A 22,613-nucleotide genomic window follows, 5' to 3' on the forward strand; every position below is an offset into this window, starting at 1 on the left:
AGATTCTGGTATACCGTAATTTCTGCTGTTTAAACCCAACAACAGTCATCTAAAGAGCATTATAAAGTGTCTGTAGTATTTCAAGGTATGTTTTTTTTAATTACAAGTACAAATATAAATGGATTAATTTATTTATATATGGCTTCCTTAAAGTTCATTATTTTTGAACGGTGACGTAAAATAGTATTTGATTTCATGTGACTTTTAGTTTGAAGGGGCACATCAGACGTTTCCATTCAATCCGCTTCGCTGACTTGACGCTGATGCTGCTGCGGTGTGCTGGTCCCAGACCGGCCGGGAAGGTATCCATCTGGTGTGTGTATCTGCTTGGGAAGGGCCGTCCACGGATTGTGTTGCCTTCTGTTCCGGTCAGAAAGTAACCAGAGCGCGGATTGGAGCAGCTGCAACAGGCCCAACCTGGAGGTATGTGCTCCACATATTAGCGGTTTTATTAAGGCCAGCGGGCTTCTGCGTCTTAATCACCACCCCTGCTACCCGGACACTTTTGTTTCCGTATCCCCCCTCCCCAGGGGCTTCACGGTGCCGTTCACACCCTGGAGCTCAGCCACACCTTCTCCCTCCGTCCAGACGGGCCGCAGGGTTTAATTAATGTCTGGCCACTTAGATCGCCAGCGTTACCTTACCGCGGAGAGAGGGCGCGCAGTGGGGTTTTCTGAGTCTTGGCTGTGCAGCTGATCGTCATGATGGAGACCGGTTTCTTTGTGTCATGTGTCATCATTTTTGACTACGCCTGGAAACAAACGAGGCAAATCTGCATATTTACCAGGAATTATTTATAGATTAAAAGCGGGAGAGGAATCGGTTTTTTGTTTATGCGCGTGCGCGCAAAATGAATCAGGAATAAAAGTTGAGCACGTTAAATGAAGCGCCTGATTTATTTATTTACTATAAAACAATTTCCTAACATTCTTTAAAGAGGCCCGTTTAAGCAACTTCCACGCCGTTCACCGCCGACCACCTCCGTGTTGTAATAATACAAGTAATAAGTGAGATCACAGCGGAGCAGCAACAGCGCAGTTCGACCTGTTCGCGGAGGTTCTGGTGGATTCTCCAGAACCTCTCCCCACTATCAGGCGTCAGATCTGGAAGCGTGAGGCAGTGCCATGCCTTGCAGTAAACTTGCCGCACCCTCAGACGCACGCATCCTGCGCTTCACGCAAGCACGCACAGATCCAGGGAGATGGTGGGCACACACCATCTCCACGTCCACGCACAGCTCCCAACATCATCAACCACAAGTGATGCGCAGGGAAGGAGAGGGGAGGCCGCCAGGCAGGGCGCAGGAGGAACCCGGGAGATTGCTTCTTTGTTTCTCATGAATTGTTAATCGCGGACCGTAACCTAAATTCAACCAGAACCGATGCTGAGTGGAGGGATTGCAGGGAGGGGCAAACTTGGCGATTGCTTAAGTTCCCAAAAGCAGAAATATATGCATATGTTTTTTTTTTTAGTTGAAAATCGTGCAGTTTAAATTGTTTTCCCTTTATTTTAACCTACTGTGAAACAATTTGAATATTGTTTCACATATTCAAATTACTCTGAATAAACAGTAGAACTGGTCAGTATTCAGGTCAAGCAAAAATTACATTAAAGTAACAAATATTATATCATTTCTATATTACACTATCAGGCTTTATTTATTTATTTATTTATTTCTTTGCCTGTTTGTTTTTTTTTTTTATTATTATAATTAATTGTCCTGGCTGCTTAGGCAAACAGTGCACTATAAAAATGACTTTTGGATGATAGTAAATTTTAGCCATCTTTTAAAATGTAATCAAACATAATTGTACACTTGGTGTGCCATGATGGTTAGAATCTAGTAACATTAACTACTAAATTGTGGTATTGAATTTTACTTTAGCCTTTTATTTAGAACTGAACTGAACTCGGGTGTTCAGTTCAAAAATATTATTTTTTGTTTGTTTGCTAACTTGATGAATACATTACCTACCTACCTACCTACCTACCTAACTAACTAACTAACTAACTAACGAACGAACTAACTAACTAACTAACTAACTAACTAACTAACTAACCAATTAGCCAACCAACCAACTAACTAACTAACTAACTAACTAACTAACTAACTAACAAGTAGCCAGTTCTGTGTTTGGTATCATCACTGAAATTAAAATAACTCATGTTGAGATTTTGGTCGCCACACATTTCTGTCTTTGTATACATTTGTCAGATTTATCCCAGTGTGATGCAGGTCATTGTACGTTGCTGTCTGACTGGCCGTCTTTTTTTTATACAATAACAGCCTTATTGACCCTTGTTCGCCTCATTGTGACCTACAACCGGACTCAGCTTCTTTCTGTTCCCACTGCGTCACCGCGATGGTACGTCAGGTTTCAGGCGGTGACTGACACAGCCTCCTCAGCGCCGTGGCTGATGTCAGTCACAGTGTGACAGACCCGTCACAGAGTAGCATTACCCAGAGCTTCTTCTCCCCTCGTTAAACTCCTCAAACTGTCGCAGAATGAGGTACCTTGTTATCTGTAGCTTTTTGTCTTTTTGTGTATTTGGACCCAAGATTGCCACACTTTTCACAAGGACGTCACTCAAACTCTCCCGAACACGTGTGCGTTTCTCTCTTTGCGACGCAGAGCGATAGCCATGTCTTCCAGCTCAGCAATGGTGCGGATCCTGGTGAAGGGCGGCAAGGTGGTGAACGACGACTGCACGCAGGAGGCCGACGTCTACATCGAGAACGGCATCATCCAGCAGGTGGGGAAGGAGCTGATGATCCCCGGAGGAGCCAAAGTGATCGACGCCTCGGGGAAGCTGGTGCTTCCCGGGGGCATCGACACCAGCGTCCACCTGGAGGAGACCTTCATGAACGCCGTCACTGCCGACGACTACTACAGCGGCACCAAGGTAGCACCCTGCAGGAGAGGGGAGCGGAGGAAACTTTCTGTGGCAGTGCAAGATGTAGATGTTGATTTATGTGTCGGGGTGTGAAGCTTTCAAATCTGGATTTTGGTGTCATTTCGTTCAGCAGATGTAAATGTTTTCAGTTGCTAATTTTAGCCGAGATGTCGGTGATGAATCGAGCTTTTGATCCCCGTAGGGAGAACTTTTCAGACTCTGTTGAAACTTAAACACAATCTTGGACAAATCTTGTTGATTTTACACTTATATCGAGTTTTCTATTGCAAAATGCACGAGGTTACTCTCACCACAAAGCTTTAACTAAAGCTGTGGTATTGATTTTTGAGAACAGATTCAGTAACTTTAGAGATCATCATCACTGATATCTAATGTAGACAGTTTGAGGGCAAAATTGATGTTAATTTAACCAAATCACACAAGCAGCTTCAATGAAAGCTTGAATTGAAAAGAAATTCTTCTTCACTCAGGAAGAGTTTTCACACCAAAGAGTGTTGTTGCTTTTATTAGGACTTATTTGGCTGAAAATTGTTATTTCTGATTGGCTCCTGTTAATCAGCAGTGCAGAAAAAAAATAATGAATAATGCTTAAAAAAACAAAATAAGTCTTTGCTTTCCTGTATCAAGTCATTGAGAGTTCTTCAGAAAAGAAGATATCCAGCTCAATGTTGGACAGAGTTCAGCTGATTCCGGTAAAAATATGCATGAAAAAGTAACAGCAAAACAGGTTGCTGTAGGAAAAAGACGTGCGCTAAGATAAGAAAAGCACATTTATTAAGTTTTTTTTTTAAATCATTTATTCTCTCTATAGGATTTCCAATTTGCAGAGCTTTCTTTGTTTACATCCCCATATTCTGTGAGCAGGGCTGATATGTACTTAAAGGAGTTATCCTGAATGAATCAGATGTGTCGTTCTCCTCTCGGGCGTCCATGATGACTCGTCACTTTATAGCGTTTTACGACGGCGCGAGCTGAGAGGTGGCGGACGCTGAATGTCGAACAAACCCACAGACACTTACAGCTGCTCCCTCTCCTCCCTGCTCATCCTCCCCTCTCTCATCTCCTCCCTGATGCCACCAGAAAAAGAAAATAGCCTGGGGACAAATGTAGCTTGCTAGCCGTCTCCATGGATACCGAGGGGCTGCTGCAAAGACTGCCGCAAATCTTTTCACTCACGCCATTGTACTGAGGAACAATGGTCCTCAGACACACACCCCTCTCCCTCTACCGTCCTCCTCCACAGTCCCTCTGGGGTCAGATGCTCACTGAGGCAGGCACTCGTACACAAAAACACACTCTGTCCTCAGTGGTTATCCAGCTTTACTGTAGTAAATCTGCTTCTAGGGGCTGGAAAACTATTAAGTACTGAGGCTGTAAAGTAATAACATAGTAATGGGTTTAAATAGCTCATAATTGCACCATGAGGAGCCGTCAGCCTGGTGCTTTAACTACTGATAGAATTATGCTTCACATGTAAGGATCATTGTTAAAGGTCTTAAGGTTCATGGTTGGGGATGAGCCTGTATTGATTATTAGATTGTGGTTCTGTAAATATTTACTGGGTTAACAAGTTAATCTTTTCTGTAATGTTACATAATATATTTTATTCAAAACGGGCTCAGGTCAGCATGTGACATGTTCATTTTGAACTGTAAATGCATGAAATAAACAAATAAATAAATAATAAAGGTTAATGGTTGTACATTAACCTTTATTGTATGAATATTTAAGGTAATTTTATACTGGTAATTTTACATTCTGCTTTCTGTCTATGTTTAAGTTAATTTATGTCTTGAAAACGTAAAAAAAAAAAAAAGCACATCAAGAAAAAGTAGTTTCCATTCAAAAGATATATAGTTTGCTTTTAAAGCATTTACCTACACATGGGATTTCCTCCAGGCTGCTTTAGCTGGCGGTACAACGATGGTGATCGGACATGTTCTGCCAGAGAAGAATGAGTCTTTGCTGGAAGCGTACGAGAAGTGCCGCAGCATGGCTGACCCCAAAGCTTGCTGTGATTACTCTCTTCATGTTGGAGTTACATGGTGGGGACCCAAGGTATGAAACTATGCATTTCCCTCTCTTAAAAAATATGTTTTCAACCTTCTTCAACATTGATCACATTGTACCTACTCAGTATTGTTCAAATTTGTCAAATAGCTCAAGTTAGGAAGCTGCTTTAATTCTTTACTTTAAAAGTAAAGAATTAATACTCTTATATTTTTTCGCATTTTCTTTTCGCATTTTGTCCATTTATTGTTAAACCTCCATGTTAAACAATGTCAAGTTGTCCCAAATGTTGCATGTGGCAGAAAACAAGCACTGCACCTACAGCCATCCAATCAGATTCTGGTCCACTTATTTTACAAAGAAGAATGGCTAAAATTTTCAGTCTCCAAATGTGCAAATTGTGCACATTCAGCACACAAGCAAGTATTGTTGGCCCCCGCGCCCATTCATCAACACCTGGACCATTTCCTTGTGTGCAGGTGCGAGATGAGATGGAGAAACTTGTGAGAGAGAAAGGAGTGAACTCCTTCCAGATGTTCATGGCCTACAAGGAGACGTTCATGCTGAGGGACAGCGAACTCTTCCAGGCCCTGCAGCACTGTAAGGACATCGGGGCCATTGCAAGGGTCCACGCTGAGAACGGGGAGCTGGTCGCCGAGGTTGGGAAGAATCCTTGTATATATATTTTCAAACAGTTTATAATAACAGTAAATAAACATGTATACGCTGCCTTGTCTTCTCAGGGTGCGAAGGAAGCGTTAGACCTCGGGATCAGTGGCCCGGAGGGGATTGAAGTCAGTCGACCTGAAGAGGTTGGAGACTCAAAATTAACCAGCCACTGTCTTTAGACCTTAGATAAAATAACTTTTTACTCCTCTAGTCTGGTCAGAGTCAATAAAATCTCAGTAAATATGTTGCCTATATGAGACTTTTTCTTACAGAACATGATTTCTGCAACCTGTGGTGCCGAAGGCAAATTTTACACTTCAAACCCTTCGCTAGCGTGTGGCTAGTAATGCATTTTTATGTAAAATTAACAATTTTAATCAATTAATTTAGACATTATTTTATGAGATAAAATCTCTTTTACCGTATAGCTGAACCTGCAAGGAGTATAAATAAGTTTGGGCTTTATTGTATGTTCTTTTCAGGTTTTTGTTGTTTTCTTTTCAGGTTTTCCGAGAATACAGAATTAAAGAAAATTCATTCATGTTTTTCTTTTTTCTTAAACCAAAATACATTGAAATAACAATGATCACTATTTTATCTAAGCATGAAAACAAATTCTGGAGTCTGTATTTATATATAAAAAATGATGTTATCTTTTTTTTTCAAAGAGTCATTTGAGGTTGTGGACAGTAATGGTTTTCAACTCTTGTGATAAATTGACCTCAAAGTGGTGCATAATTGTGAAAATGTACTAAAACAGACCACTGTCATAGTGAAAAATGGTGGCGGCTGCATCATAAAAGAAAAGTCATAGATGCTTTTAGCAAGACGCTGCAAATTATTTGCAGTGGAACAGAATCATTTCTGACTCTGTGTGGTTTGCAGCTGGAAGCAGAAGCAACGCACAGGGCAATCACAATCGCCAACAGGGTGAGTTAAACTTTGGCATTAATCACAAGCGTAAAACGGTCTCCACGGCCCAACAGAAGTGCTGGGATTGCTGTAAAAAATATATTTATGCTCGTTCTTCTTCAGGCCCACTGCCCGATCTATCTGGTCAATGTGTCCAGCATGTCTGCAGGCGACGTGGTGGCCGCAGCCAAGATGCAAGGTTGAAGCTAGCTCACTTTCAAGTTGCGCGTCTGCAGCAGGTATCCCACTCCTAGACCGTGAGCATTTCCTTGTTTTTCCTGTCAGGTAAGGTCGTCCACGGGGAGACGACCACGGCCCACGCCGTCCTGAACGGCATGCAGTACTACCACCTGGACTGGTCACACGCGGCCGCCCACGTCACTGTGCCTCCTCTCCGCCTGGACCCCAGTACTCCCAACTTCCTGATGAGTCTGCTGGGAAAGTGAGGAAACTCCACACGGTCTCTCACTTACATTCGCAGATGGAGTTTGTTTCAGCGACTAAACTGACGTTGCCTTCCTTCCTCGTCCCCGCCGCAGCGACACTCTGAACGTCCTGGCGTCTGATCACCGTCCGTTCACAGTCAAGCAGAGGGCCATGGGCAAGGATGATTTCACAAAGATCCCTCACGGCCTTCCAGGCGTTCAGGACCGTATGAGCGTCATCTGGGAGCGGGGGGTGGTATGTGTGGCTCTTTTGTTCCTGCTTTGGCAGCCGGAGAACTTCCACAAATATAAAATACAATTTCACTGGGGGAATAAAAACAAATAATAAAAACAAAAACAAAAACTGCTTTTCAAGCATTTGCCCTGTAAAGATTTCTTCCTCTTCTTTAATTCTTTTTTTTTTTGTTTTTGCCTCAGAACTCAATATCCAGAGTGTTTGCGCGTCCTTAAAAAGTCTTTAAATGCCTTAAATTTGTGTGATTTGTGTAAACATTTTGGGAAATTAAAAGATTACTTTGACTTAAATCTGCCAGCCTGTACTTGTTAGGTTCATTCAGCTTTTAGTTGAACCTGTTCGAGTTTCAAAACGTAACATAATAAGAATTTTGAGTGGCCTAGTCAAAGTCAGGAATTCAGTTGAGATGGTGTGGCTGTAACAATAGCTGAAAACCGTCCTGTGGTGTTGAAATAAAAGATGAGTGTGAATAAGGAAGGTCAGGACATGACAGTGTAAAAGACTCGCGTTTTTTTCAGGTTAATTAAGGAAATGCCTATCCTGTGGCAGATATAACATCATTTGTGAGCTGCTGATAGTATTTATTTAGAGATTTAAAATCTACTTAATAATCTGAAACATTTATATGTCCATATATGAAAAGCAAAAAAACAGAATAAAACTCTTAGGAAGCGAATGCCTTACACAGCGTGTCAGATAACGATTGTTTCCAGAGTTCCTTCCATTTCAACCTTTTAAATTTTCACAAACTTTATTTTCTTTTTACCGGGGCAGGTTGGAGGCAAAATGGACGAGAATCGCTTCGTCGCCGTCACGAGCTCTAACGCGGCCAAGATTTACAACCTGTACCCGCGGAAAGGCCGGATCATCCCCGGAGCAGATGCTGATGTGGTGGTCTGGGACCCCGAGGGATCCAAGTATGAAACCCGATCCGCACTCTCATCGACCAGCTCGTCTCGCTGCAGCTTTTATCTCTGCAGCCCAATCGAGCCTTTGTCTGACTGAACTGGGTCATCTCTGTTCTGATGTCCGCCTGCAGGACCATTTCAGTGGACAACCAGTTCCAGGGAGGCGACGTAAACCTGTACGAAGGTCTGCGTTGTCGCGGCGTGCCCCTGGTTACCATCAGCCGCGGGCGTCTGGTCTATGAAAACGGCATGTTCACGTGCGCAGAGGGTTCTGGGAAGTTCTGCCCATTGAGGACTTTCCCAGACTACCTCTACAAGAAGATGGTGCAGAGAGAAAAGGTAAAACTCTTACAACATGGATATTTCTCTAGTCGCCATGGTGACTGGCAGGTTTTCCTGGTTTGATTTGTCCATGTTTGCCGACCCTCTCGTTCCACCAGAGCCAGGCGGTGAAAGCTGTTGACCGGGAGCCCTACAACGGCGATGTTGTTGCCGTGGTGAATTCAGGAAAGAGGGACACGGGCGCTCCGGACCTGGACACCCCAACGCGCCCCTGCACCCGTCATGGCGGCGTGAGGGACCTCCACGAGTCCAGCTTCAGCCTGTCTGGTGAGACTCGGCACCGAACAAGCCTTTGCTCCGTGGCGAAACTAGCTTGATTTATTTTAAGCAATAATTGGACGTCAGTACTTCATTTAAAAATGACCTGACGAGGGCGCTGTAGAGACTGTTGGGCTAGAAATGCTCTGGTTGCCCCTGGAGATGGCTGCACTATTTTTGAACTTAAAAATCCTACAACTACCAGGGATTTATTTATAACTTTGTTTATGTTGAGAAAAAGGGGAGAAACAGACACAGTAGGCCTCGGACGCATTACACATGGAGTTAGAACCGGTTAAACTCTTCCACTTGACATCCACAAGCTTCATTGTGGTTTATTTTGATTTTATTTGATCGATCAACCAGGAGTAGTTCTGCAATTTTGATGTGAAAGCAAAATTTTTTCTAAATGTTTTCATCAGATTGAAAGCCATTGGTTAAATTTTGGTCTCACTTGCTGTAAATAGAAGTCTATATAGAGTTTGTTGTGTCTTTAAATCCATGGACAATCTCTGAATTGAGAAGTTTGAATCAAAAATAAATTTCGTCCAGGTTTTTATGTCTTCAGGACTTGATTTAGCGCTACCCGGTTGATTCGTCTGGCTGATAAGTATAGCTGGTTATCATCTGCATATTGCTTCACAGAAGATTAGGCATCAGTAATCTGACGCCTCAGATTTACATTTTCAGTTGTTTCACAGGAACGTGTGTTTAAATCTTAAACCAGGAGCAGTTTCAACCTTCATTTCTTAAATCTATCTACAGTCTACGCTTTAGAAAGCTGAGAGAAAACAAACACTAACTTGTTTTTTGTTTTTTTGCTGCTGAACTCAACACAATTCCCCTTTTCTCCGCGGCTGCAGGTGCTCAGATTGACGACAACATTCCAAAGAGATCCTCGGCTCGGATCCTGGCCCCTCCCGGAGGGAGATCCAGCGGGATCTGGTAACCGGTTAGACGAAGCCCAACACGGTGGAAGATGTGCAGAGCAAGGCGACTCATCTTTCTTTTAAAACAAGTCGATTCTGTATGAAGCGATCGAGTCACATTTTGGTTTGTTTGTTTTTTTTATCTTGAATTTTGCTGTTATTTTAGACGATAAAACCGTATCCATGTGGATTTGCTGAATTGTAAACATTTGTCACGCGGTAACAGCCACCAAAATTCAGTCAAAAGGTAACCAAATATGAAAGCAGCATAAAAAAACGATTTGCTGTTGAGTTCCTTTTGTTTTTTGTTTTTTTTGGATCGTGTTAGGGGAAAGCATTGTACCGTATAGTTTAGAAAACATTGTTTTTATGAAACAATTGTGTTACCTCACTGTAAGATACAACTTTTTGCACTTGTGTCATGTACTGTTTAGATGCCTTTTTACATCCTTTAATGTCATAAGATGATTTTTACTGCGGGCCGTGGCGAATGAATTGTAACTATTGTATATGTATTACAACAACTCGTCGGTTTTGATCAGCTGATGGAAGGAAAAAAAGGAAAAATGACCTAAGCTTTCTTTTTTTAATTTGTATATATTTTTATGTTTGGATTGTTTCGCGTTCCAGGGATCAAAAAGACGAAGGAGTTCAGATTAGCGTCTCAGTTGATGTTTACAGCAGGATGGGGTTTTTTTTCCCACCCCACTAAATGTGAACGTACCTCCGCCGTGACTTTTTTTTTTTTCTGTGTACTGTATGTGTGTTATGATCGCTACTATCATGTCAAGCACAACTATTCATTTTGCTTTACTTTATGACCACACTGAGCAAAAAGTCTCACCCAGATGGCCTTTTTAACACCTAACCCCCCTCAAACAAAAAGAGCGTAGATCATGACGTGTCAGTCGCCGTCATTTCTGCCCTGGTTCTTTTGGGGACGGAGCTTAAACGCTCCCGCCAACACTTCCCGGCTGGCTGGCGTTGCCACTGTGAAGCACGTCGAAGTGTTTTCACAGTGTGTTGGCGTCGGGAAGTTAGTGCCAGGCGTCTACATGCCTTCAGACGTTAACAGTATGTATGATTGTTTAGTTAGAGCAGAAACGCACTAGTACTTTTTTTTTGTCTTTTTTAAAAGTTTTCTGCTGTTGGTTTGTAAATTTCACACTTATAATAAGTCTCTTAGTACCTGGTTTTATTCTGTTTGTGAGTGGAAGCCGGAATACGCACAGCTTGTTGCTCTTTTCGTTTCTGTAGTCTTGTGATGCTCCAGTGGCTCTCGCAGTGTCTTTCCCCTCCCAAACATACTGTACACTGGTGCTGAACAATGTGTTGTCACATTGAATTCCTCTTTCTCCTGTTTTTGTCTTGCAGCTCTTTATCACATGATTAAAGTGCAAATAAACCACAATGAAACCATGGCCTGCGTCGAAGCACTGATAAGGGCTGGATCACATGCTTGGCTTTCGAGTATTTTTGCTTTGCACCGTTGCGTTTCACCTCAAACGCCTACAAAACAAAACCCACTTTTGAAATATGTTGGAAATAAAAGTGATAAAATGCCCGTGACGGGAATCAGAGACAGGTTATTATCAAGAATACATCTTTTGTACATATTTGCTCTTACTAGGTTATAAAATGATTAAATTTAACTTGAATTATTGTAAGCAGCTTGTTTCTTTTCTGTTTTGTTTAAGATCATTGTCTTATTCTATGATATAATTTAAGACAGGCTTTTGTCCTAAAGCTAAACTTTAAGCCACAGTTAGATGGAAGAGCTTGAGGCTAACTTAATAAATGAAGATTATTAGGAAATGTGGCAAAAGCAACTCTGACCTCAATGAAAATAGTAAGATATTTATTTTTGACATGAGGATTTCTAACATCAGATACCAGTTAAAGAAAACACCAAGGATCCCTTAATCATTTCTCTTGAACAGACGAGTGTAAAAAAGAAAACTAAATATTGCATTCCAGAAACCAACTAAAACTTCACACAAACTGTGAAGCAGCTGGAATTATCCTGGTGTTTTGCTGCTGCAGGATCTGGCCAGCTAACTATTGTAGCATCTACTGTGGAGACTAACGACTCTTTAGTGCATGATCCACCGCTGGCAAAGAGTTGCTTCCCTGAAGTCCCCCCTGACCTTTTTCCTTCTGGGCATTGTTAACACACACCTGTAAGCTCCAGCACAGCTGACTGCCAACACTCCCTCTGCTTTTACAGATTTTATTACTTAATTAATTGTTTATTGTGCTGTAGTTGGACGCAGGGATGCTGCTTTTTCAGCCAACAGCTTCTCCAATTTGTGTTTTTGTTTAATGAACATTGGGCTAAATTTTCAGAACAACATAAAGACCAGATTATTTGTGTTATGTGCTGATAAAACCCTGTAATTAAATGAGGGTGCGCTCCCCCCCCACACACACACACACACAGCAGTAGAAACGAGTTGAACATAAGCTACTTGTTGTGTGTCCTGACCTCTTTGAGAACCTCTTGCATCGTGTCACTAACGAGCTTAAAATCCAACCCGACACATCATGTGTCTCTTAGCAGGAACGGGCCAAAGTCCTATTTATAATAAGCCTTTTAACAGCATGGAGTCGGGCGCCTGCGCAGTAGGAGCCGGATTGTTGCAGGCTCAGACAGGGCGGCCCGTTACCAAGCACTGCACCGCGCTTTGCCATAAGGACAACTGCTGCCAGCCGGACAACAACACGGAACACAGTGAGTATCGGCGCTTTTACACCTCAGAGACCCGCTCTCCTTCCCCTCAGCTCCCTGTGTTGCGTGGGGGAGACGTGTTTTGCCTTTTCCTCCCACACACAGAGGATGTTTCCCCCGTGCTGAGAATCCTGAGGTATTCGGGGAGGCCTGTAGAGGGGGCCGCTAGGAGAGCAGCTCCGGCGTTGCGTCTTTTTCAGCCCAAAGAGCTTCCAGCGTCAGCTAACGGGAGCATTTATTGTTCTCAGCTCCGACTCGACATGTCAGACCCCACCGCCCCGGTTTTTATCCGGAGATTTCAGCGGTTCTCACTCAGGGCTTTGCTGCAGCTTTTTTTTTTTCCCCCCCCAAGGCCCCGCACATTTTCCCCCATAGAGAATAGACTGACTTTGCTTTGGTGCGTCGCTTATTCTTATTCAAAGCAGCCACTCCTGAACCAACGACCGTGTAAGTCTGAGCCTCGGTGATTGGGTCTCATAAATGTTTATTTATTTATTGCTCTATTTTATTTTATTTTATTTTATTTTATTTTGCAAATAGGTGTTAACCGCGTCAAGTGATTGTGAGGCAATCGAGCCTCAGATTGGGAAACGCTGGCTCTGCTGAGAGGGCATTTACAGTCCTCCAGCTTTAAACATGACTCAGTTGTTTAAATAAAACCGATAGGACGTGCTGATACGGAAAGGTGAATGTCGGTGCAGGGAGGCATCACTGGTTCATTCAGTCTGGAGCTGCCAGATGTGTAAAGCTGCCATCCGACTTCAATCTAAAGAGGATTACAACACATCTGGAGATTATAGCTGGTTTACAATCAGAAATCAAATGTGTATCCCACAGGCTGTTATGTGACTGCTCACGTTGGGTTCTTCTAGATCCTTCTAGACTGAATCTTTTTCTTTTTTTTTTTTTCATTTTGGTTTTGCCACAAATTCAGATCTGAAAAGTGTGGTGTGCTTTTTTTGCATTCAGCTACCACTAGAGGAACATTTCACTTACTGTATTTTCCAAACTATAAGGCGCACCTAAAAACCTTCAACTTCCTCAAAAGCCGACAGTGTGCCTTATAATCCGGTGCGCCTTATATATGGACCAATATTGAGCCACAACAGGTCTAGCAACTACAGTAAGCAGCCGCCGACTTCATTTTCTCCCGTAGAAGAAGAAGCGCGCGGTGCATGCTGGGATAGTTGTCAGGTTATCAGAACGCTGGTTTGTTAATAAAGTTTGACTGACCTATCTACCTACCGATCTGATAATCAGGTCGTCTGCAGGTCATTTAGCACCACGTTCTCCAAGAACATGCTGTGCGCGAATGGAGAAGGGTGACCATCGCCCGGCCACACCCCGGCCCAGTCGTGGAAGGCTCTCCTCGCCGACCGGAGTCGGACTGTTGTGTTGACATTCTTTAGGGACCAGCCCCTATACATTTAAAGCCTGGGGGGCGGGGGAAGAGAGACAGAGACTGCAGCGGCAGCGTGTCAATTGGTCTGTGTTACCCAGAAAGCAGTTGGGCACAAGATCACAACACCAACACCGTGAGTGAAACAATGACTGGGGCAGACTACTATATAAAGTACTCGGGGTCCACTTCTTTATTATTACACATCCACATTTGTAGAGTACGGAACAAATCACGTCCCGCATAGGTTCAATACTGGACGGGTGGCAACCCTTAACTGTAGTGTCTATTCTATGCACCTTATAATGAGGTGCGTCTTATAGTGCAGAAAAAATACGGTAATTTATCAAAGAGCGGTGATTGAAAGAGTGTCGCTGTTTTCCTCAGGAAGGGGATGGCAGTGAATGTGTACGCCACATCCGTGTCCATTGACAACCTCAGCCGTCATGACATGCTCGCATGGGTCAACGACTCCCTGCATCTCACGTACACCAAGATCGAGCAGCTCTGTTCAGGTAAGCTCGAGCGAAAAAAAAAGAAGAAGAAGAAGATTCTCCAGCGTCTTCATTGATCTAACACAATGTCTGTCTGTGTTCTCCAGGAGCCGCTTATTGTCAGTTCATGGACATGTTATTTCCGGGTTGCATTCTTCTAAAGAAGGTCAAATTTCAAGCCAAACTGGAGCATGAATTTATACACAACTTCAAAGTTCTTCAAGCCGCTTTTAAAAGGATGAGCGTCGACAAAGTAAGCGGCCTTCATCGCCCAGTTTTACGTTGCAAATCTAATACCACGATACGACAGAGTACGAGGGCCATACTAATAAAAAAAAAATAATAGTAATAATAAGATTACAAGATCAAAGTCGCAAAACGATGAGAATACTACGCAGGATTTCCTCCAGAAAACTTGCTGAGCCCGGTGCTCATGGCGCTACTGCATCCAGCTGGCCGCCATGTTTTTCAGTATAAAAATGTTTAAAGTTGACAGAAAATGAGAAAATATCATTTGATAGTTATGCGTTTTTGGAAGACTGGAAGATTAAGACCTAAACACCAACTATAAAGTAAAAAAGTAAAATAAAAATAGCCAATTATTAAAATAAACTAATAAATTAACAATGCTAAGCCTGGTGGGGGCCCAAGGAAAGCCTGGTGGCCCGCCAGGCTTATAATGCGCTGAATACGAGAATAAAGTCATAATATTTTGAGAGTAAAGTCTTTACATTACCAGAATAAAGTGTTAATACTATGACTTTATTTTGATATTGTTCTGATTTTATTCTCATGCTATTTCAACTTTATTCTCATAATATCATGACTTTATTCTCGTAATCTTGATATTCTATTTTTCTCAGCGTGGCCCTCATTCTCTGCTGGACGTCAAAACTCGGAGTCTCACACCTTGAGACTCACAGAGATCTTTTTGTTTCCCCTCTCCAGATAATTCCAGTAGAAAAGCTTGTCAAAGGAAAATTTCAGGACAACTTTGAATTCGTCCAGTGGTTCAAGAAGTTCTTTGACGCCAACTATGACGGGAAGGAGTACGACCCCATGCTAGCCAGGCAGGGGCAGGACGTGGCCCCTCCCCCTAATCCAGGTGATCACTTTATCCACAAACCAAAGAGAAACCCAGGTAAACCAAACCCCTCTTGGCTTTCGCTGCACGGCCTTGCTGAGCTTTTGGATGGCTCAAAAGCGCTCGCTGTAAAGCAAGTGTTGTGAGCGGCACAATTCACAGAGCGGCGGGCTAACCTCACAGCTCGGCAACCGCTGACCTATGACACTGCGGGGGTCCGCGGCCGACACCGCAGTGCATAGAGGGATGCAGCCACACTAAGAAAGACAGTCCACATCCTTTCCCCTTTTCTTTTCTTTTTTTTTGGCTCAGAAATGCTAAAACATGAACAAAAATGTTGAATATTTCCACCTGGATTCTTCATCACACAGCTGATGCAACTGAAGAATCATCTGAATAAATTCAAATATGATTAGAATATCATTTAAAAGTTATTTTTAGTGAAACCTCTACAGATTCGCTGCAGACATGATGGTGATGTACTTCAAATGATTAAGTCAGTTTTGATGATTACGGCTCACGGCTTATAAAAAGCTAAAATTCAGTTTCTCTGGAATTTTTCTTTTACACAGGACATTCATTTTTAATTTAGAAATGTTGGCCTACTTAAAATATGTCCCTGCACTGGACAGTATATTTACAAAATTAGCAGCACTCTGCTCTGCTACGTCTCATTAGCAGCAGCCCAACGGTTCAGGTTAGTTTCTGACGTCATCTGAACTGATGACATGAACTTTAAAGCCTGTAACGGTATTTTTGGCACTGTGGCCAGGGGCTCAGGTACTTTGGAAAATAAAATCAAGCATGAAGGTGGTTAGCAAATGGAAGGATTAAGTCCTTTTTAAAAAAATATTAAGATATAAAATGTACTTTAATCTAAAAAGAATAATAGGAGCCAATTCACTTAACAACAGCCTCACCTGTTTTCTCCTTTCCAAACTCTTGAATGAGATGAGAATTACATCCCAATCTTCTCAAGACTGGGGTTATTGCTGTTACAACCACACTTTTTCCCTTCCACTCAACTTTCCAATAATATCTGTGAACAGCCAGCTTCTTTAGCAGCGACCCTTTTGAGGCTTAACCTTATTGTGGAAGGTGTCAGTGATGACCATGCCTACAATGTAGCATTTACTCATTATGAAATATTCAGATTTTTCTTTGAGAAACTCAATTTTAGGTTTCGATTAGCTCAAAATCCTTGAAAATGTAAGGAACCGAAGGCTTGTGTGTAATCAGTTCAATTACCTAAATACATGAACTTTTAAATGATACATTCTGATGAATTGAGATGTGCCTATGCTGTTCCTAAAGCTGGTTTGATTGACCACATTTTTAAAAAACTGCTTTCAGATTACTAACACGAGCTTGGAGCAGAATTGTTCTGTTGCTTGAACATCATGGCGAACAATCTCCATGGAGCTGCAGTGTGTCAAAAACCAGCTTTGTAACTCTGTCACTACGTAGCTGTGTGGGTGGAAATGGGCAGAATCATGACTGCACTTATTTTCAGAACCGTAGTTGTGCGTGTCGGCATGTTCTGTCTTGGAGACTTCAGCACTTTTAGTTGTCTTACAGTCGAATTGAACGTGCATAATTTGGATCTCCAGTGTCATAATGAAAATGGTAAAAATTGTTTTCCACAATGTGACGTCTCAAAGGCACATCATGCCGCTCTAGAACGTGCTCGATCTGTCGCCACTACTGCTACAGAGCTCAAGTGTTGTGATCTGACTGGTTTTAAAAGAAACGCCCCCCACTGCTCCCCCCTGCTGTCTCCGGTATCTCCAGGACCACAGCGAACGTCTCCAACGGTTCCCAAAAACATGCCAACACCACAGCGAGTCCAGCACAACATGCCTGCCATAAGGAAGAATCCGTCTTTGTCCAGAAACGGGGGCAGCGACGCCGAGATCATGGAGCTAAATCAACAGGTACAGTCGCACAAAGACCACTTATATTCTACTGGAAAAGTAAATTTGTGTCAAGCTTATATTTGTAAAAAAACTGTTCTCTGCTGATGACACCTGGTATTTTTATGTATTTTTTTGCTGGAAAGAAAGAATTAAGAAATGATGCTAATTTAAGATTTTGTTCCAGTAGCCGGCATTTGAGGATTTGGGACATCTTAGATTGCAAACAAGCAAAAAAATGCAATACTTTGCAGTCATTTACCTTTGCATTTAAATAAGGAAGTTAATGTGGAATAAAAAAAAATGCACTGCAGTTTGGCATAAAACAAAAATGAGAAAAGTATATGTATTCTTAGGGGGAAAAAAATAAAAAGTACTGTAAATTGCAAAATATAATGCTTTTAGTTGACTATATTTTAACAATATTTATACTGCCTTACGTTTTAAAATGCAGTTGCTCGATCCAGAAACAATTCATGTTGGCTTCACACAGGAAGATCTTTGGCTTCGCCTCCAACCTGCACTTGATCAGAGCAAATAGGGTTTATATACAAACTTAACCTTCTAACAGGAAACTATCTGTTCCATCTCTTTAAGATCATTGCAATTAAAAACAAACTTTATTTACTGTATGTAAATCAAAATGCAAATTATCTAAACCACATGTGTCAAACTCAGGGCCCGTGGGCCAAATCCGGCCCGCTGTAGCTTTTTATGTGGCCCTCTAGTCTCTAGACTAGCAGTTCTCAACGTGGGCGGTACCGCCCCCCAGGGGGCGTTCAGAGGACGGCAGGGGGCGCTGGCGGACATTTTTACAAAAGGGGGGCGCTGGGATGCCTTTGGGGGGCGTTTGGTCTAAGGTAAACTTTACACCTTAAATCCACAACAATACCAGTTTAGACTTTGAGCAACTTGGTAAAACTGTATTGTGTAACATTAAATCATGCTTGGCTGCAGCTGTATCGATGGCAGCTCTTCCTCTATTCAGTGTTCATGGCGCAGCTCCGCTCCACATCAGTTCAGCGTAACACCTGCTGATGATGCTGCTGTGATTCACTTTGCCTGGTATTTATGTAGGCTACATATGTTTTGGCAGTTCTGTGATCATGTCAAAGCAGCAATTTATATTAAAAAGTGTTTTATTTCCGTTTGAAAACTGCCCGCTTCCATGGAAGGACAACAGAAAATTGCTCTTATAAACATGTAATTACTAAAATCACAATGCCTTCACTTTGTATCCCTCTGAAAAATGAACCCATTTAAATAAAGAAATCCCTCCATGGGTGATTCCACGATAGAGAGCGTTCATGTTATAGCGTTAACACCGGTGCTGAAAGTGGTCCGGTATGAAACGGGTTTGATGGAACAACGGTACCACAGCACTTTTAAATTTCAATAATCAGAATACCGAAATTGTTTCCGTTGTTTTAAAAGTCTGCCTTTTCCCCATCGATATGTTTCCCGACCGCCCTGCACCTTAGGGAGTAAAAAAAAAAAAAAAACTCAGCGCACATTGCGCAAAATTCTGAAACATGAGAAGCGGGCAAAACGGAGCGACGAACTAGATGTGAATTATGGCATGAACAGTGAAAAAATCAACACATGATGTGAAACATGACGATTAGGAGGCGCAGCTGGTGATGAGTGAADATTACTRGTGGTCAATAAACGATCATATAAATCTAGCAACAGGAAAGAAACTAAAGTGGACATAGCAATAAACCAAGAGAGGATAATATTAATCAAATGAAACTAAATGTAAATGAATGAAGAACAAAATGCAAGAATAAACTAAGAAACTAAAGTAAATACAGAGGAATAAACTGGTATGGCAAGACCTTTTGAGCAATAATTAATTCAGAGAACTGTATGGCAAGAATAAACAGACACTATTTCCAGATAAAAGGTCAAATAACATTGTTGAAATGTCATGGGCAGGAGCGCAACTACACATTATTCAGGTGGATGCGAAAACATAAATCGGCGCCCCCCACGAAGGAGCGTAGAAACATACGCCCCCCCCACCCCCCTCCTCCAGACGCCGATACGTTTAGGGCAAAACTCGCTACATTTACCCCGTTATGTGCGCGAGGTGAAGGAGCGTAAGGCGYGCTGAAGTGTACGGGAAAACATAATCGGTGTGCCGATTCAAAACATCTACAATAATGATAGTAACATTAATAATAAAATAATTGTCAGTGCAAAGTAGCCTACAAATTCTTTGGTGGGGGGCGGTGAGGGACCTGGAGAAGGGCTAGGGGGGCGCTGGCCTGAAAAGGTTGAGAAACACTGGTCTAGACTAAACACCAAGTATGCTTAAATATTATGTTATCAATCAACTCAATACAGCTTTTATCGGCTTACTGCCAAATTATATCAATTTAAGTTAGAAGAGTTCACGCAAAATTAACGAATCCCCAAACTTTTTTGTGCTGATACATAATTGGGAGTTTATTGTGGATTTTTATCAAAAATTGTCAGAAATGATCTTACTTGTACTAAACAGCTGCCTTAGCCTTTAACTGATGTCAGATTATAGTCAATAATCTATACAGTGTGTAATAAAAAGTCACATTTACCGCCATAAATAAGCGCAAATATTGCAAATATTGCAAATATTTCCAAATGTGCACCACAAACACTTTATGTTACGATTCTTATAAATCCGTCATACCTGTAGAAGTTTCATTTTGTGTGTTTTATTTCTCAGAAGTTAACGGTAAATAAAAAAAATTATAAAATAAGAAAAATCTAGTTATTTCTACCTTTTTCCTACAACAGAAAGAGCAGTTGATCTGCTTGTTGCCTAACAGCTTCGGTCAGCATCCCGCGTTATTCATGTGCTATTTTTAGGACATATTCGGTGCAGTTTTCTAAAGAAATATTGCAATATTAAAGAGGTAGATTAGCTGTAGGGACAAAATATCCCGACCAAATTTGTAGTCAAACAGTATTTATAGTAATAGTGACACTAAACGGGACTAACGTCTTGTTTACAGTTTGGTAACAATATTGGAAACGGCAAAAGTCATTTGTGTTAATATGTTTGATTAACATAGCAACTTAATTAAATAAAATTTACTGTAAACCTCTGAGAAATAAAACACACAGGTTTGACGAATTTATAATAAATCTGCTGAGCATGCACATTACCATAAGGTCTGCTGGATTTACGGCTAAGACAGATAGTCAGAACACCGGCCCTTTAAGAGTATTCATGACCTTGATTCAGCAGAAAACAAAGATGCGTTTGACGCCCCTGGTCCAAACCGTCAACGTGTTGTTTTCTCCCCCTCAGTTGATGGAGCTGAAGCTGACGGTGGACGGTCTAGAGAAAGAGAGAGACTTCTACTTCAGCAAACTACGGGACATTGAGCTCATCTGCCAAGAACATGAGAGTGAAAACAACCCTGTGCTCAGCAGGATAATTGACATTCTCTACGCCACAGAGGTACCTTTACCATTAGGACTGATGATGCGTTTTGCTTTTACTGATCTGTAGCGAAAACAAACATTTCCCAAAACGTCTTCCGTCGTCAGCGGCTGCACTGTGACTCATCCGACTTCGTGATGTGTTTTTGCAGCTACTAGAGACGAGATGATTAAGACGTGTTTTTGGTTATTTTCAATTCAGTCGACAGAAAACGTAAATCTGAAAGACGTCGATGTTTTGTGTGTCGCAGGAAGGCTTTGCCCCTCCAGATGAGGACGACCTCGATGAACAAGGTCACCTGGACCAGGACGAATACTGAACTCCCTCCTCCGCCACTTCTTTTCTTTTTGCCCCTCAGTTTTTCTACTCTCTGCACGCTTTCTAGCATCACTTCTCCTTTTTCCTGCTCTCTGTCTGTCTTTCTTTTTGATCATGTGTATATCTGTTGCTAACCTCCACCCTCCCTTTCCTGTCTTACCGCACCTGCTCCATCTTATCATTTCCCGCTCCGCCTTTCCTCCATGTACACAGTAACAGCAACTACGACAATATCCCAGTGATTTTAGCATGAGCAATGCAAAAAAAAAAAAAGAACTGGAACAAGAGGAGTTACGACAAAAGCTAAATCTTTTCTGTAAAGATTAACTTTTATTTCTAAAGGAATATCTTATTTTTTTTTCTTTTGTTCTTGAGTTATTTATTTGCCTTTATGTTGATACTACTGTTAGAGCACAGAGCAACACTGCTCCATAGTGCCATCATGACACTTTTTGAGCCACTAAACCTGTAATAGAAGTGACTTCTGAGTAACTTTCTGTCTTTTTCTTATTTATTTAACTTATATTTTGTTTCGGTTGAATTTCTGTAGCAGAACTATTGCAAACCTGCTGTATGTGAAAAGAGCTGAGGGCCGAACGCGCTCCGGTTTGTGCTTGGGTCAAGCTTCTGAGTTGTCCTTTTATTTTATTAAATTTTTTTGCTGCTGGTTTTAAGCATGTGAAAATGCTGAAGGAAGTTGTTCGGTGCGACGACTTCAGAAAAGTGATCATTGCTCTGCAAATATTCCTTATTTATGAGCAACATATCTGAGCATGAGAATGTTACACAGTGACTGTGAATGAGTGATATTTTGTAAATGTGCTTTGTGTGAAGATTTTGTAAGTTGTGTCAAGAAGATTCTGGTTTATCCCGACAGTATACTATGGGCTAACAATGCACTAGCCTTTAAGCTTAACCTGCAGACTAAAAATATGGTTATGTAGCAGTTTACAACAATCAAATACAGACACATTTTTACATGACAGATTTTTTTTTTCTTCTACTGATGAAATTGCTGTTTTTATGTCTAATTTGCGGAAATGTCCTAAGTTTTAGTTCCCGTCTGAAGGAAAGTTGTGATCTGTGGTTAGTTGGCTGGTTGTCAACGACGACGCCTCCTTTTCCTTCCCTACGCTGTTTTTCAATTTGCAAACTGGCTGGAACATGCATTCATCGACCATGTCCACAGAACAATCATCTTTTGAGTTTTCAATAAATACACAGTTGTTGAACAATGTATTTGTTGTCTCTTGTCTCTAAATTTAACCTACACACTGCTAGCACAGAGGAGAAAACTTTGCCACGTTTCCATTGTTTCTAGCGGAAGATTCTACATTTTAACACAAGCTAACGTTAATGATTGTGCTGTATTTTTCCGTAGAGCTACAAATACATTTTTAAAACCCTTATTGAAAAATATTACAATTATTCCCAGATAAAAATCTAGTACTTTTCTTTAAAACTGAAACTTTATTTTTGTATTCTTTTTCGACATGTTTGCCTTTTATGAAGATAAATATCCCTCCGCTTTTTCGTCCTACTTCGACGGTAATGCATCTAAATGTATTACTTTGCATTTCAGAAATATCATTTACAGCAATTACCTTCCTTTTTATGTG

The 22,613-nt window shown here is 41.6% G+C and overlaps 2 protein-coding genes across 4 annotated transcripts; both read left to right on the forward strand.

Annotated features, from left to right (window-relative positions):
- Nucleotides 1-257: 257 nt before the first annotated feature.
- dpysl5a (dihydropyrimidinase like 5a) lies at nt 258-11,081 on the forward strand. Of its 2 annotated transcripts, XM_017302443.1 has the most exons (14): nt 335-423; nt 2,288-2,511; nt 2,634-2,904; nt 4,816-4,974; nt 5,406-5,585; nt 5,670-5,738; nt 6,481-6,525; nt 6,631-6,706; nt 6,793-6,949; nt 7,047-7,188; nt 7,963-8,105; nt 8,228-8,435; nt 8,537-8,705; nt 9,560-11,081. In XM_017302443.1, the coding sequence occupies exons 2-14, from the start codon at nt 2,507-2,509 to the stop codon at nt 9,643-9,645; spliced, it is 1,710 nt and encodes a 569-aa protein (XP_017157932.1). In that variant the 5' UTR covers nt 335-423; nt 2,288-2,506; the 3' UTR covers nt 9,646-11,081. The 2 variants fall into 2 exon arrangements, with proteins under 2 accessions (XP_008397334.1, XP_017157932.1); XM_008399112.2 differs by lacking the exon at nt 2,288-2,511 and having other exon boundaries at nt 258-423.
- Nucleotides 11,082-12,248: 1,167 nt separating this feature from the next.
- mapre3a (microtubule-associated protein, RP/EB family, member 3a) lies at nt 12,249-22,233 on the forward strand. Of its 2 annotated transcripts, none has more exons than XM_008399109.1 (7): nt 12,249-12,356; nt 14,140-14,267; nt 14,354-14,499; nt 15,195-15,387; nt 17,122-17,264; nt 20,542-20,694; nt 20,927-22,233. In XM_008399109.1, the coding sequence occupies exons 2-7, from the start codon at nt 14,147-14,149 to the stop codon at nt 20,993-20,995; spliced, it is 825 nt and encodes a 274-aa protein (XP_008397331.1). In that variant the 5' UTR covers nt 12,249-12,356; nt 14,140-14,146; the 3' UTR covers nt 20,996-22,233. The 2 variants fall into 2 exon arrangements, with proteins under 2 accessions (XP_008397331.1, XP_008397332.1); XM_008399110.2 differs by having other exon boundaries at nt 15,195-15,351.
- The last annotated feature ends 380 nt before the right edge of the window (nt 22,234-22,613 follow it).

This window comes from Poecilia reticulata, linkage group LG22, assembly GCF_000633615.1.
Source record: "Poecilia reticulata strain Guanapo linkage group LG22, Guppy_female_1.0+MT, whole genome shotgun sequence".
NCBI lineage: Eukaryota > Metazoa > Chordata > Actinopteri > Cyprinodontiformes > Poeciliidae > Poecilia > Poecilia reticulata.

Excerpts from the sequence above, each read along its gene's own strand:
- dpysl5a (XM_017302443.1), top strand. Across the intron at positions 6,707-6,792 it reads GGCCGCAGCCAAGATGCAAG|GTAAGGTCGTCCACGGGGAG; the intron begins GTTGAAGCTAGC and ends TTTTCCTGTCAG. Across the intron at positions 6,950-7,046 it reads CTGATGAGTCTGCTGGGAAA|CGACACTCTGAACGTCCTGG; the intron begins GTGAGGAAACTC and ends TCCCCGCCGCAG.
- mapre3a (XM_008399109.1), top strand. The coding sequence starts at position 14,147 with ATGGCAGTGAATGTGTACGCCACATCCGTGTCCATTGACAACCTCAGC. Across the intron at positions 15,388-17,121 it reads CAAACCAAAGAGAAACCCAG|GACCACAGCGAACGTCTCCA; the intron begins GTAAACCAAACC and ends CGGTATCTCCAG. Across the intron at positions 20,695-20,926 it reads ACATTCTCTACGCCACAGAG|GAAGGCTTTGCCCCTCCAGA; the intron begins GTACCTTTACCA and ends TGTGTGTCGCAG.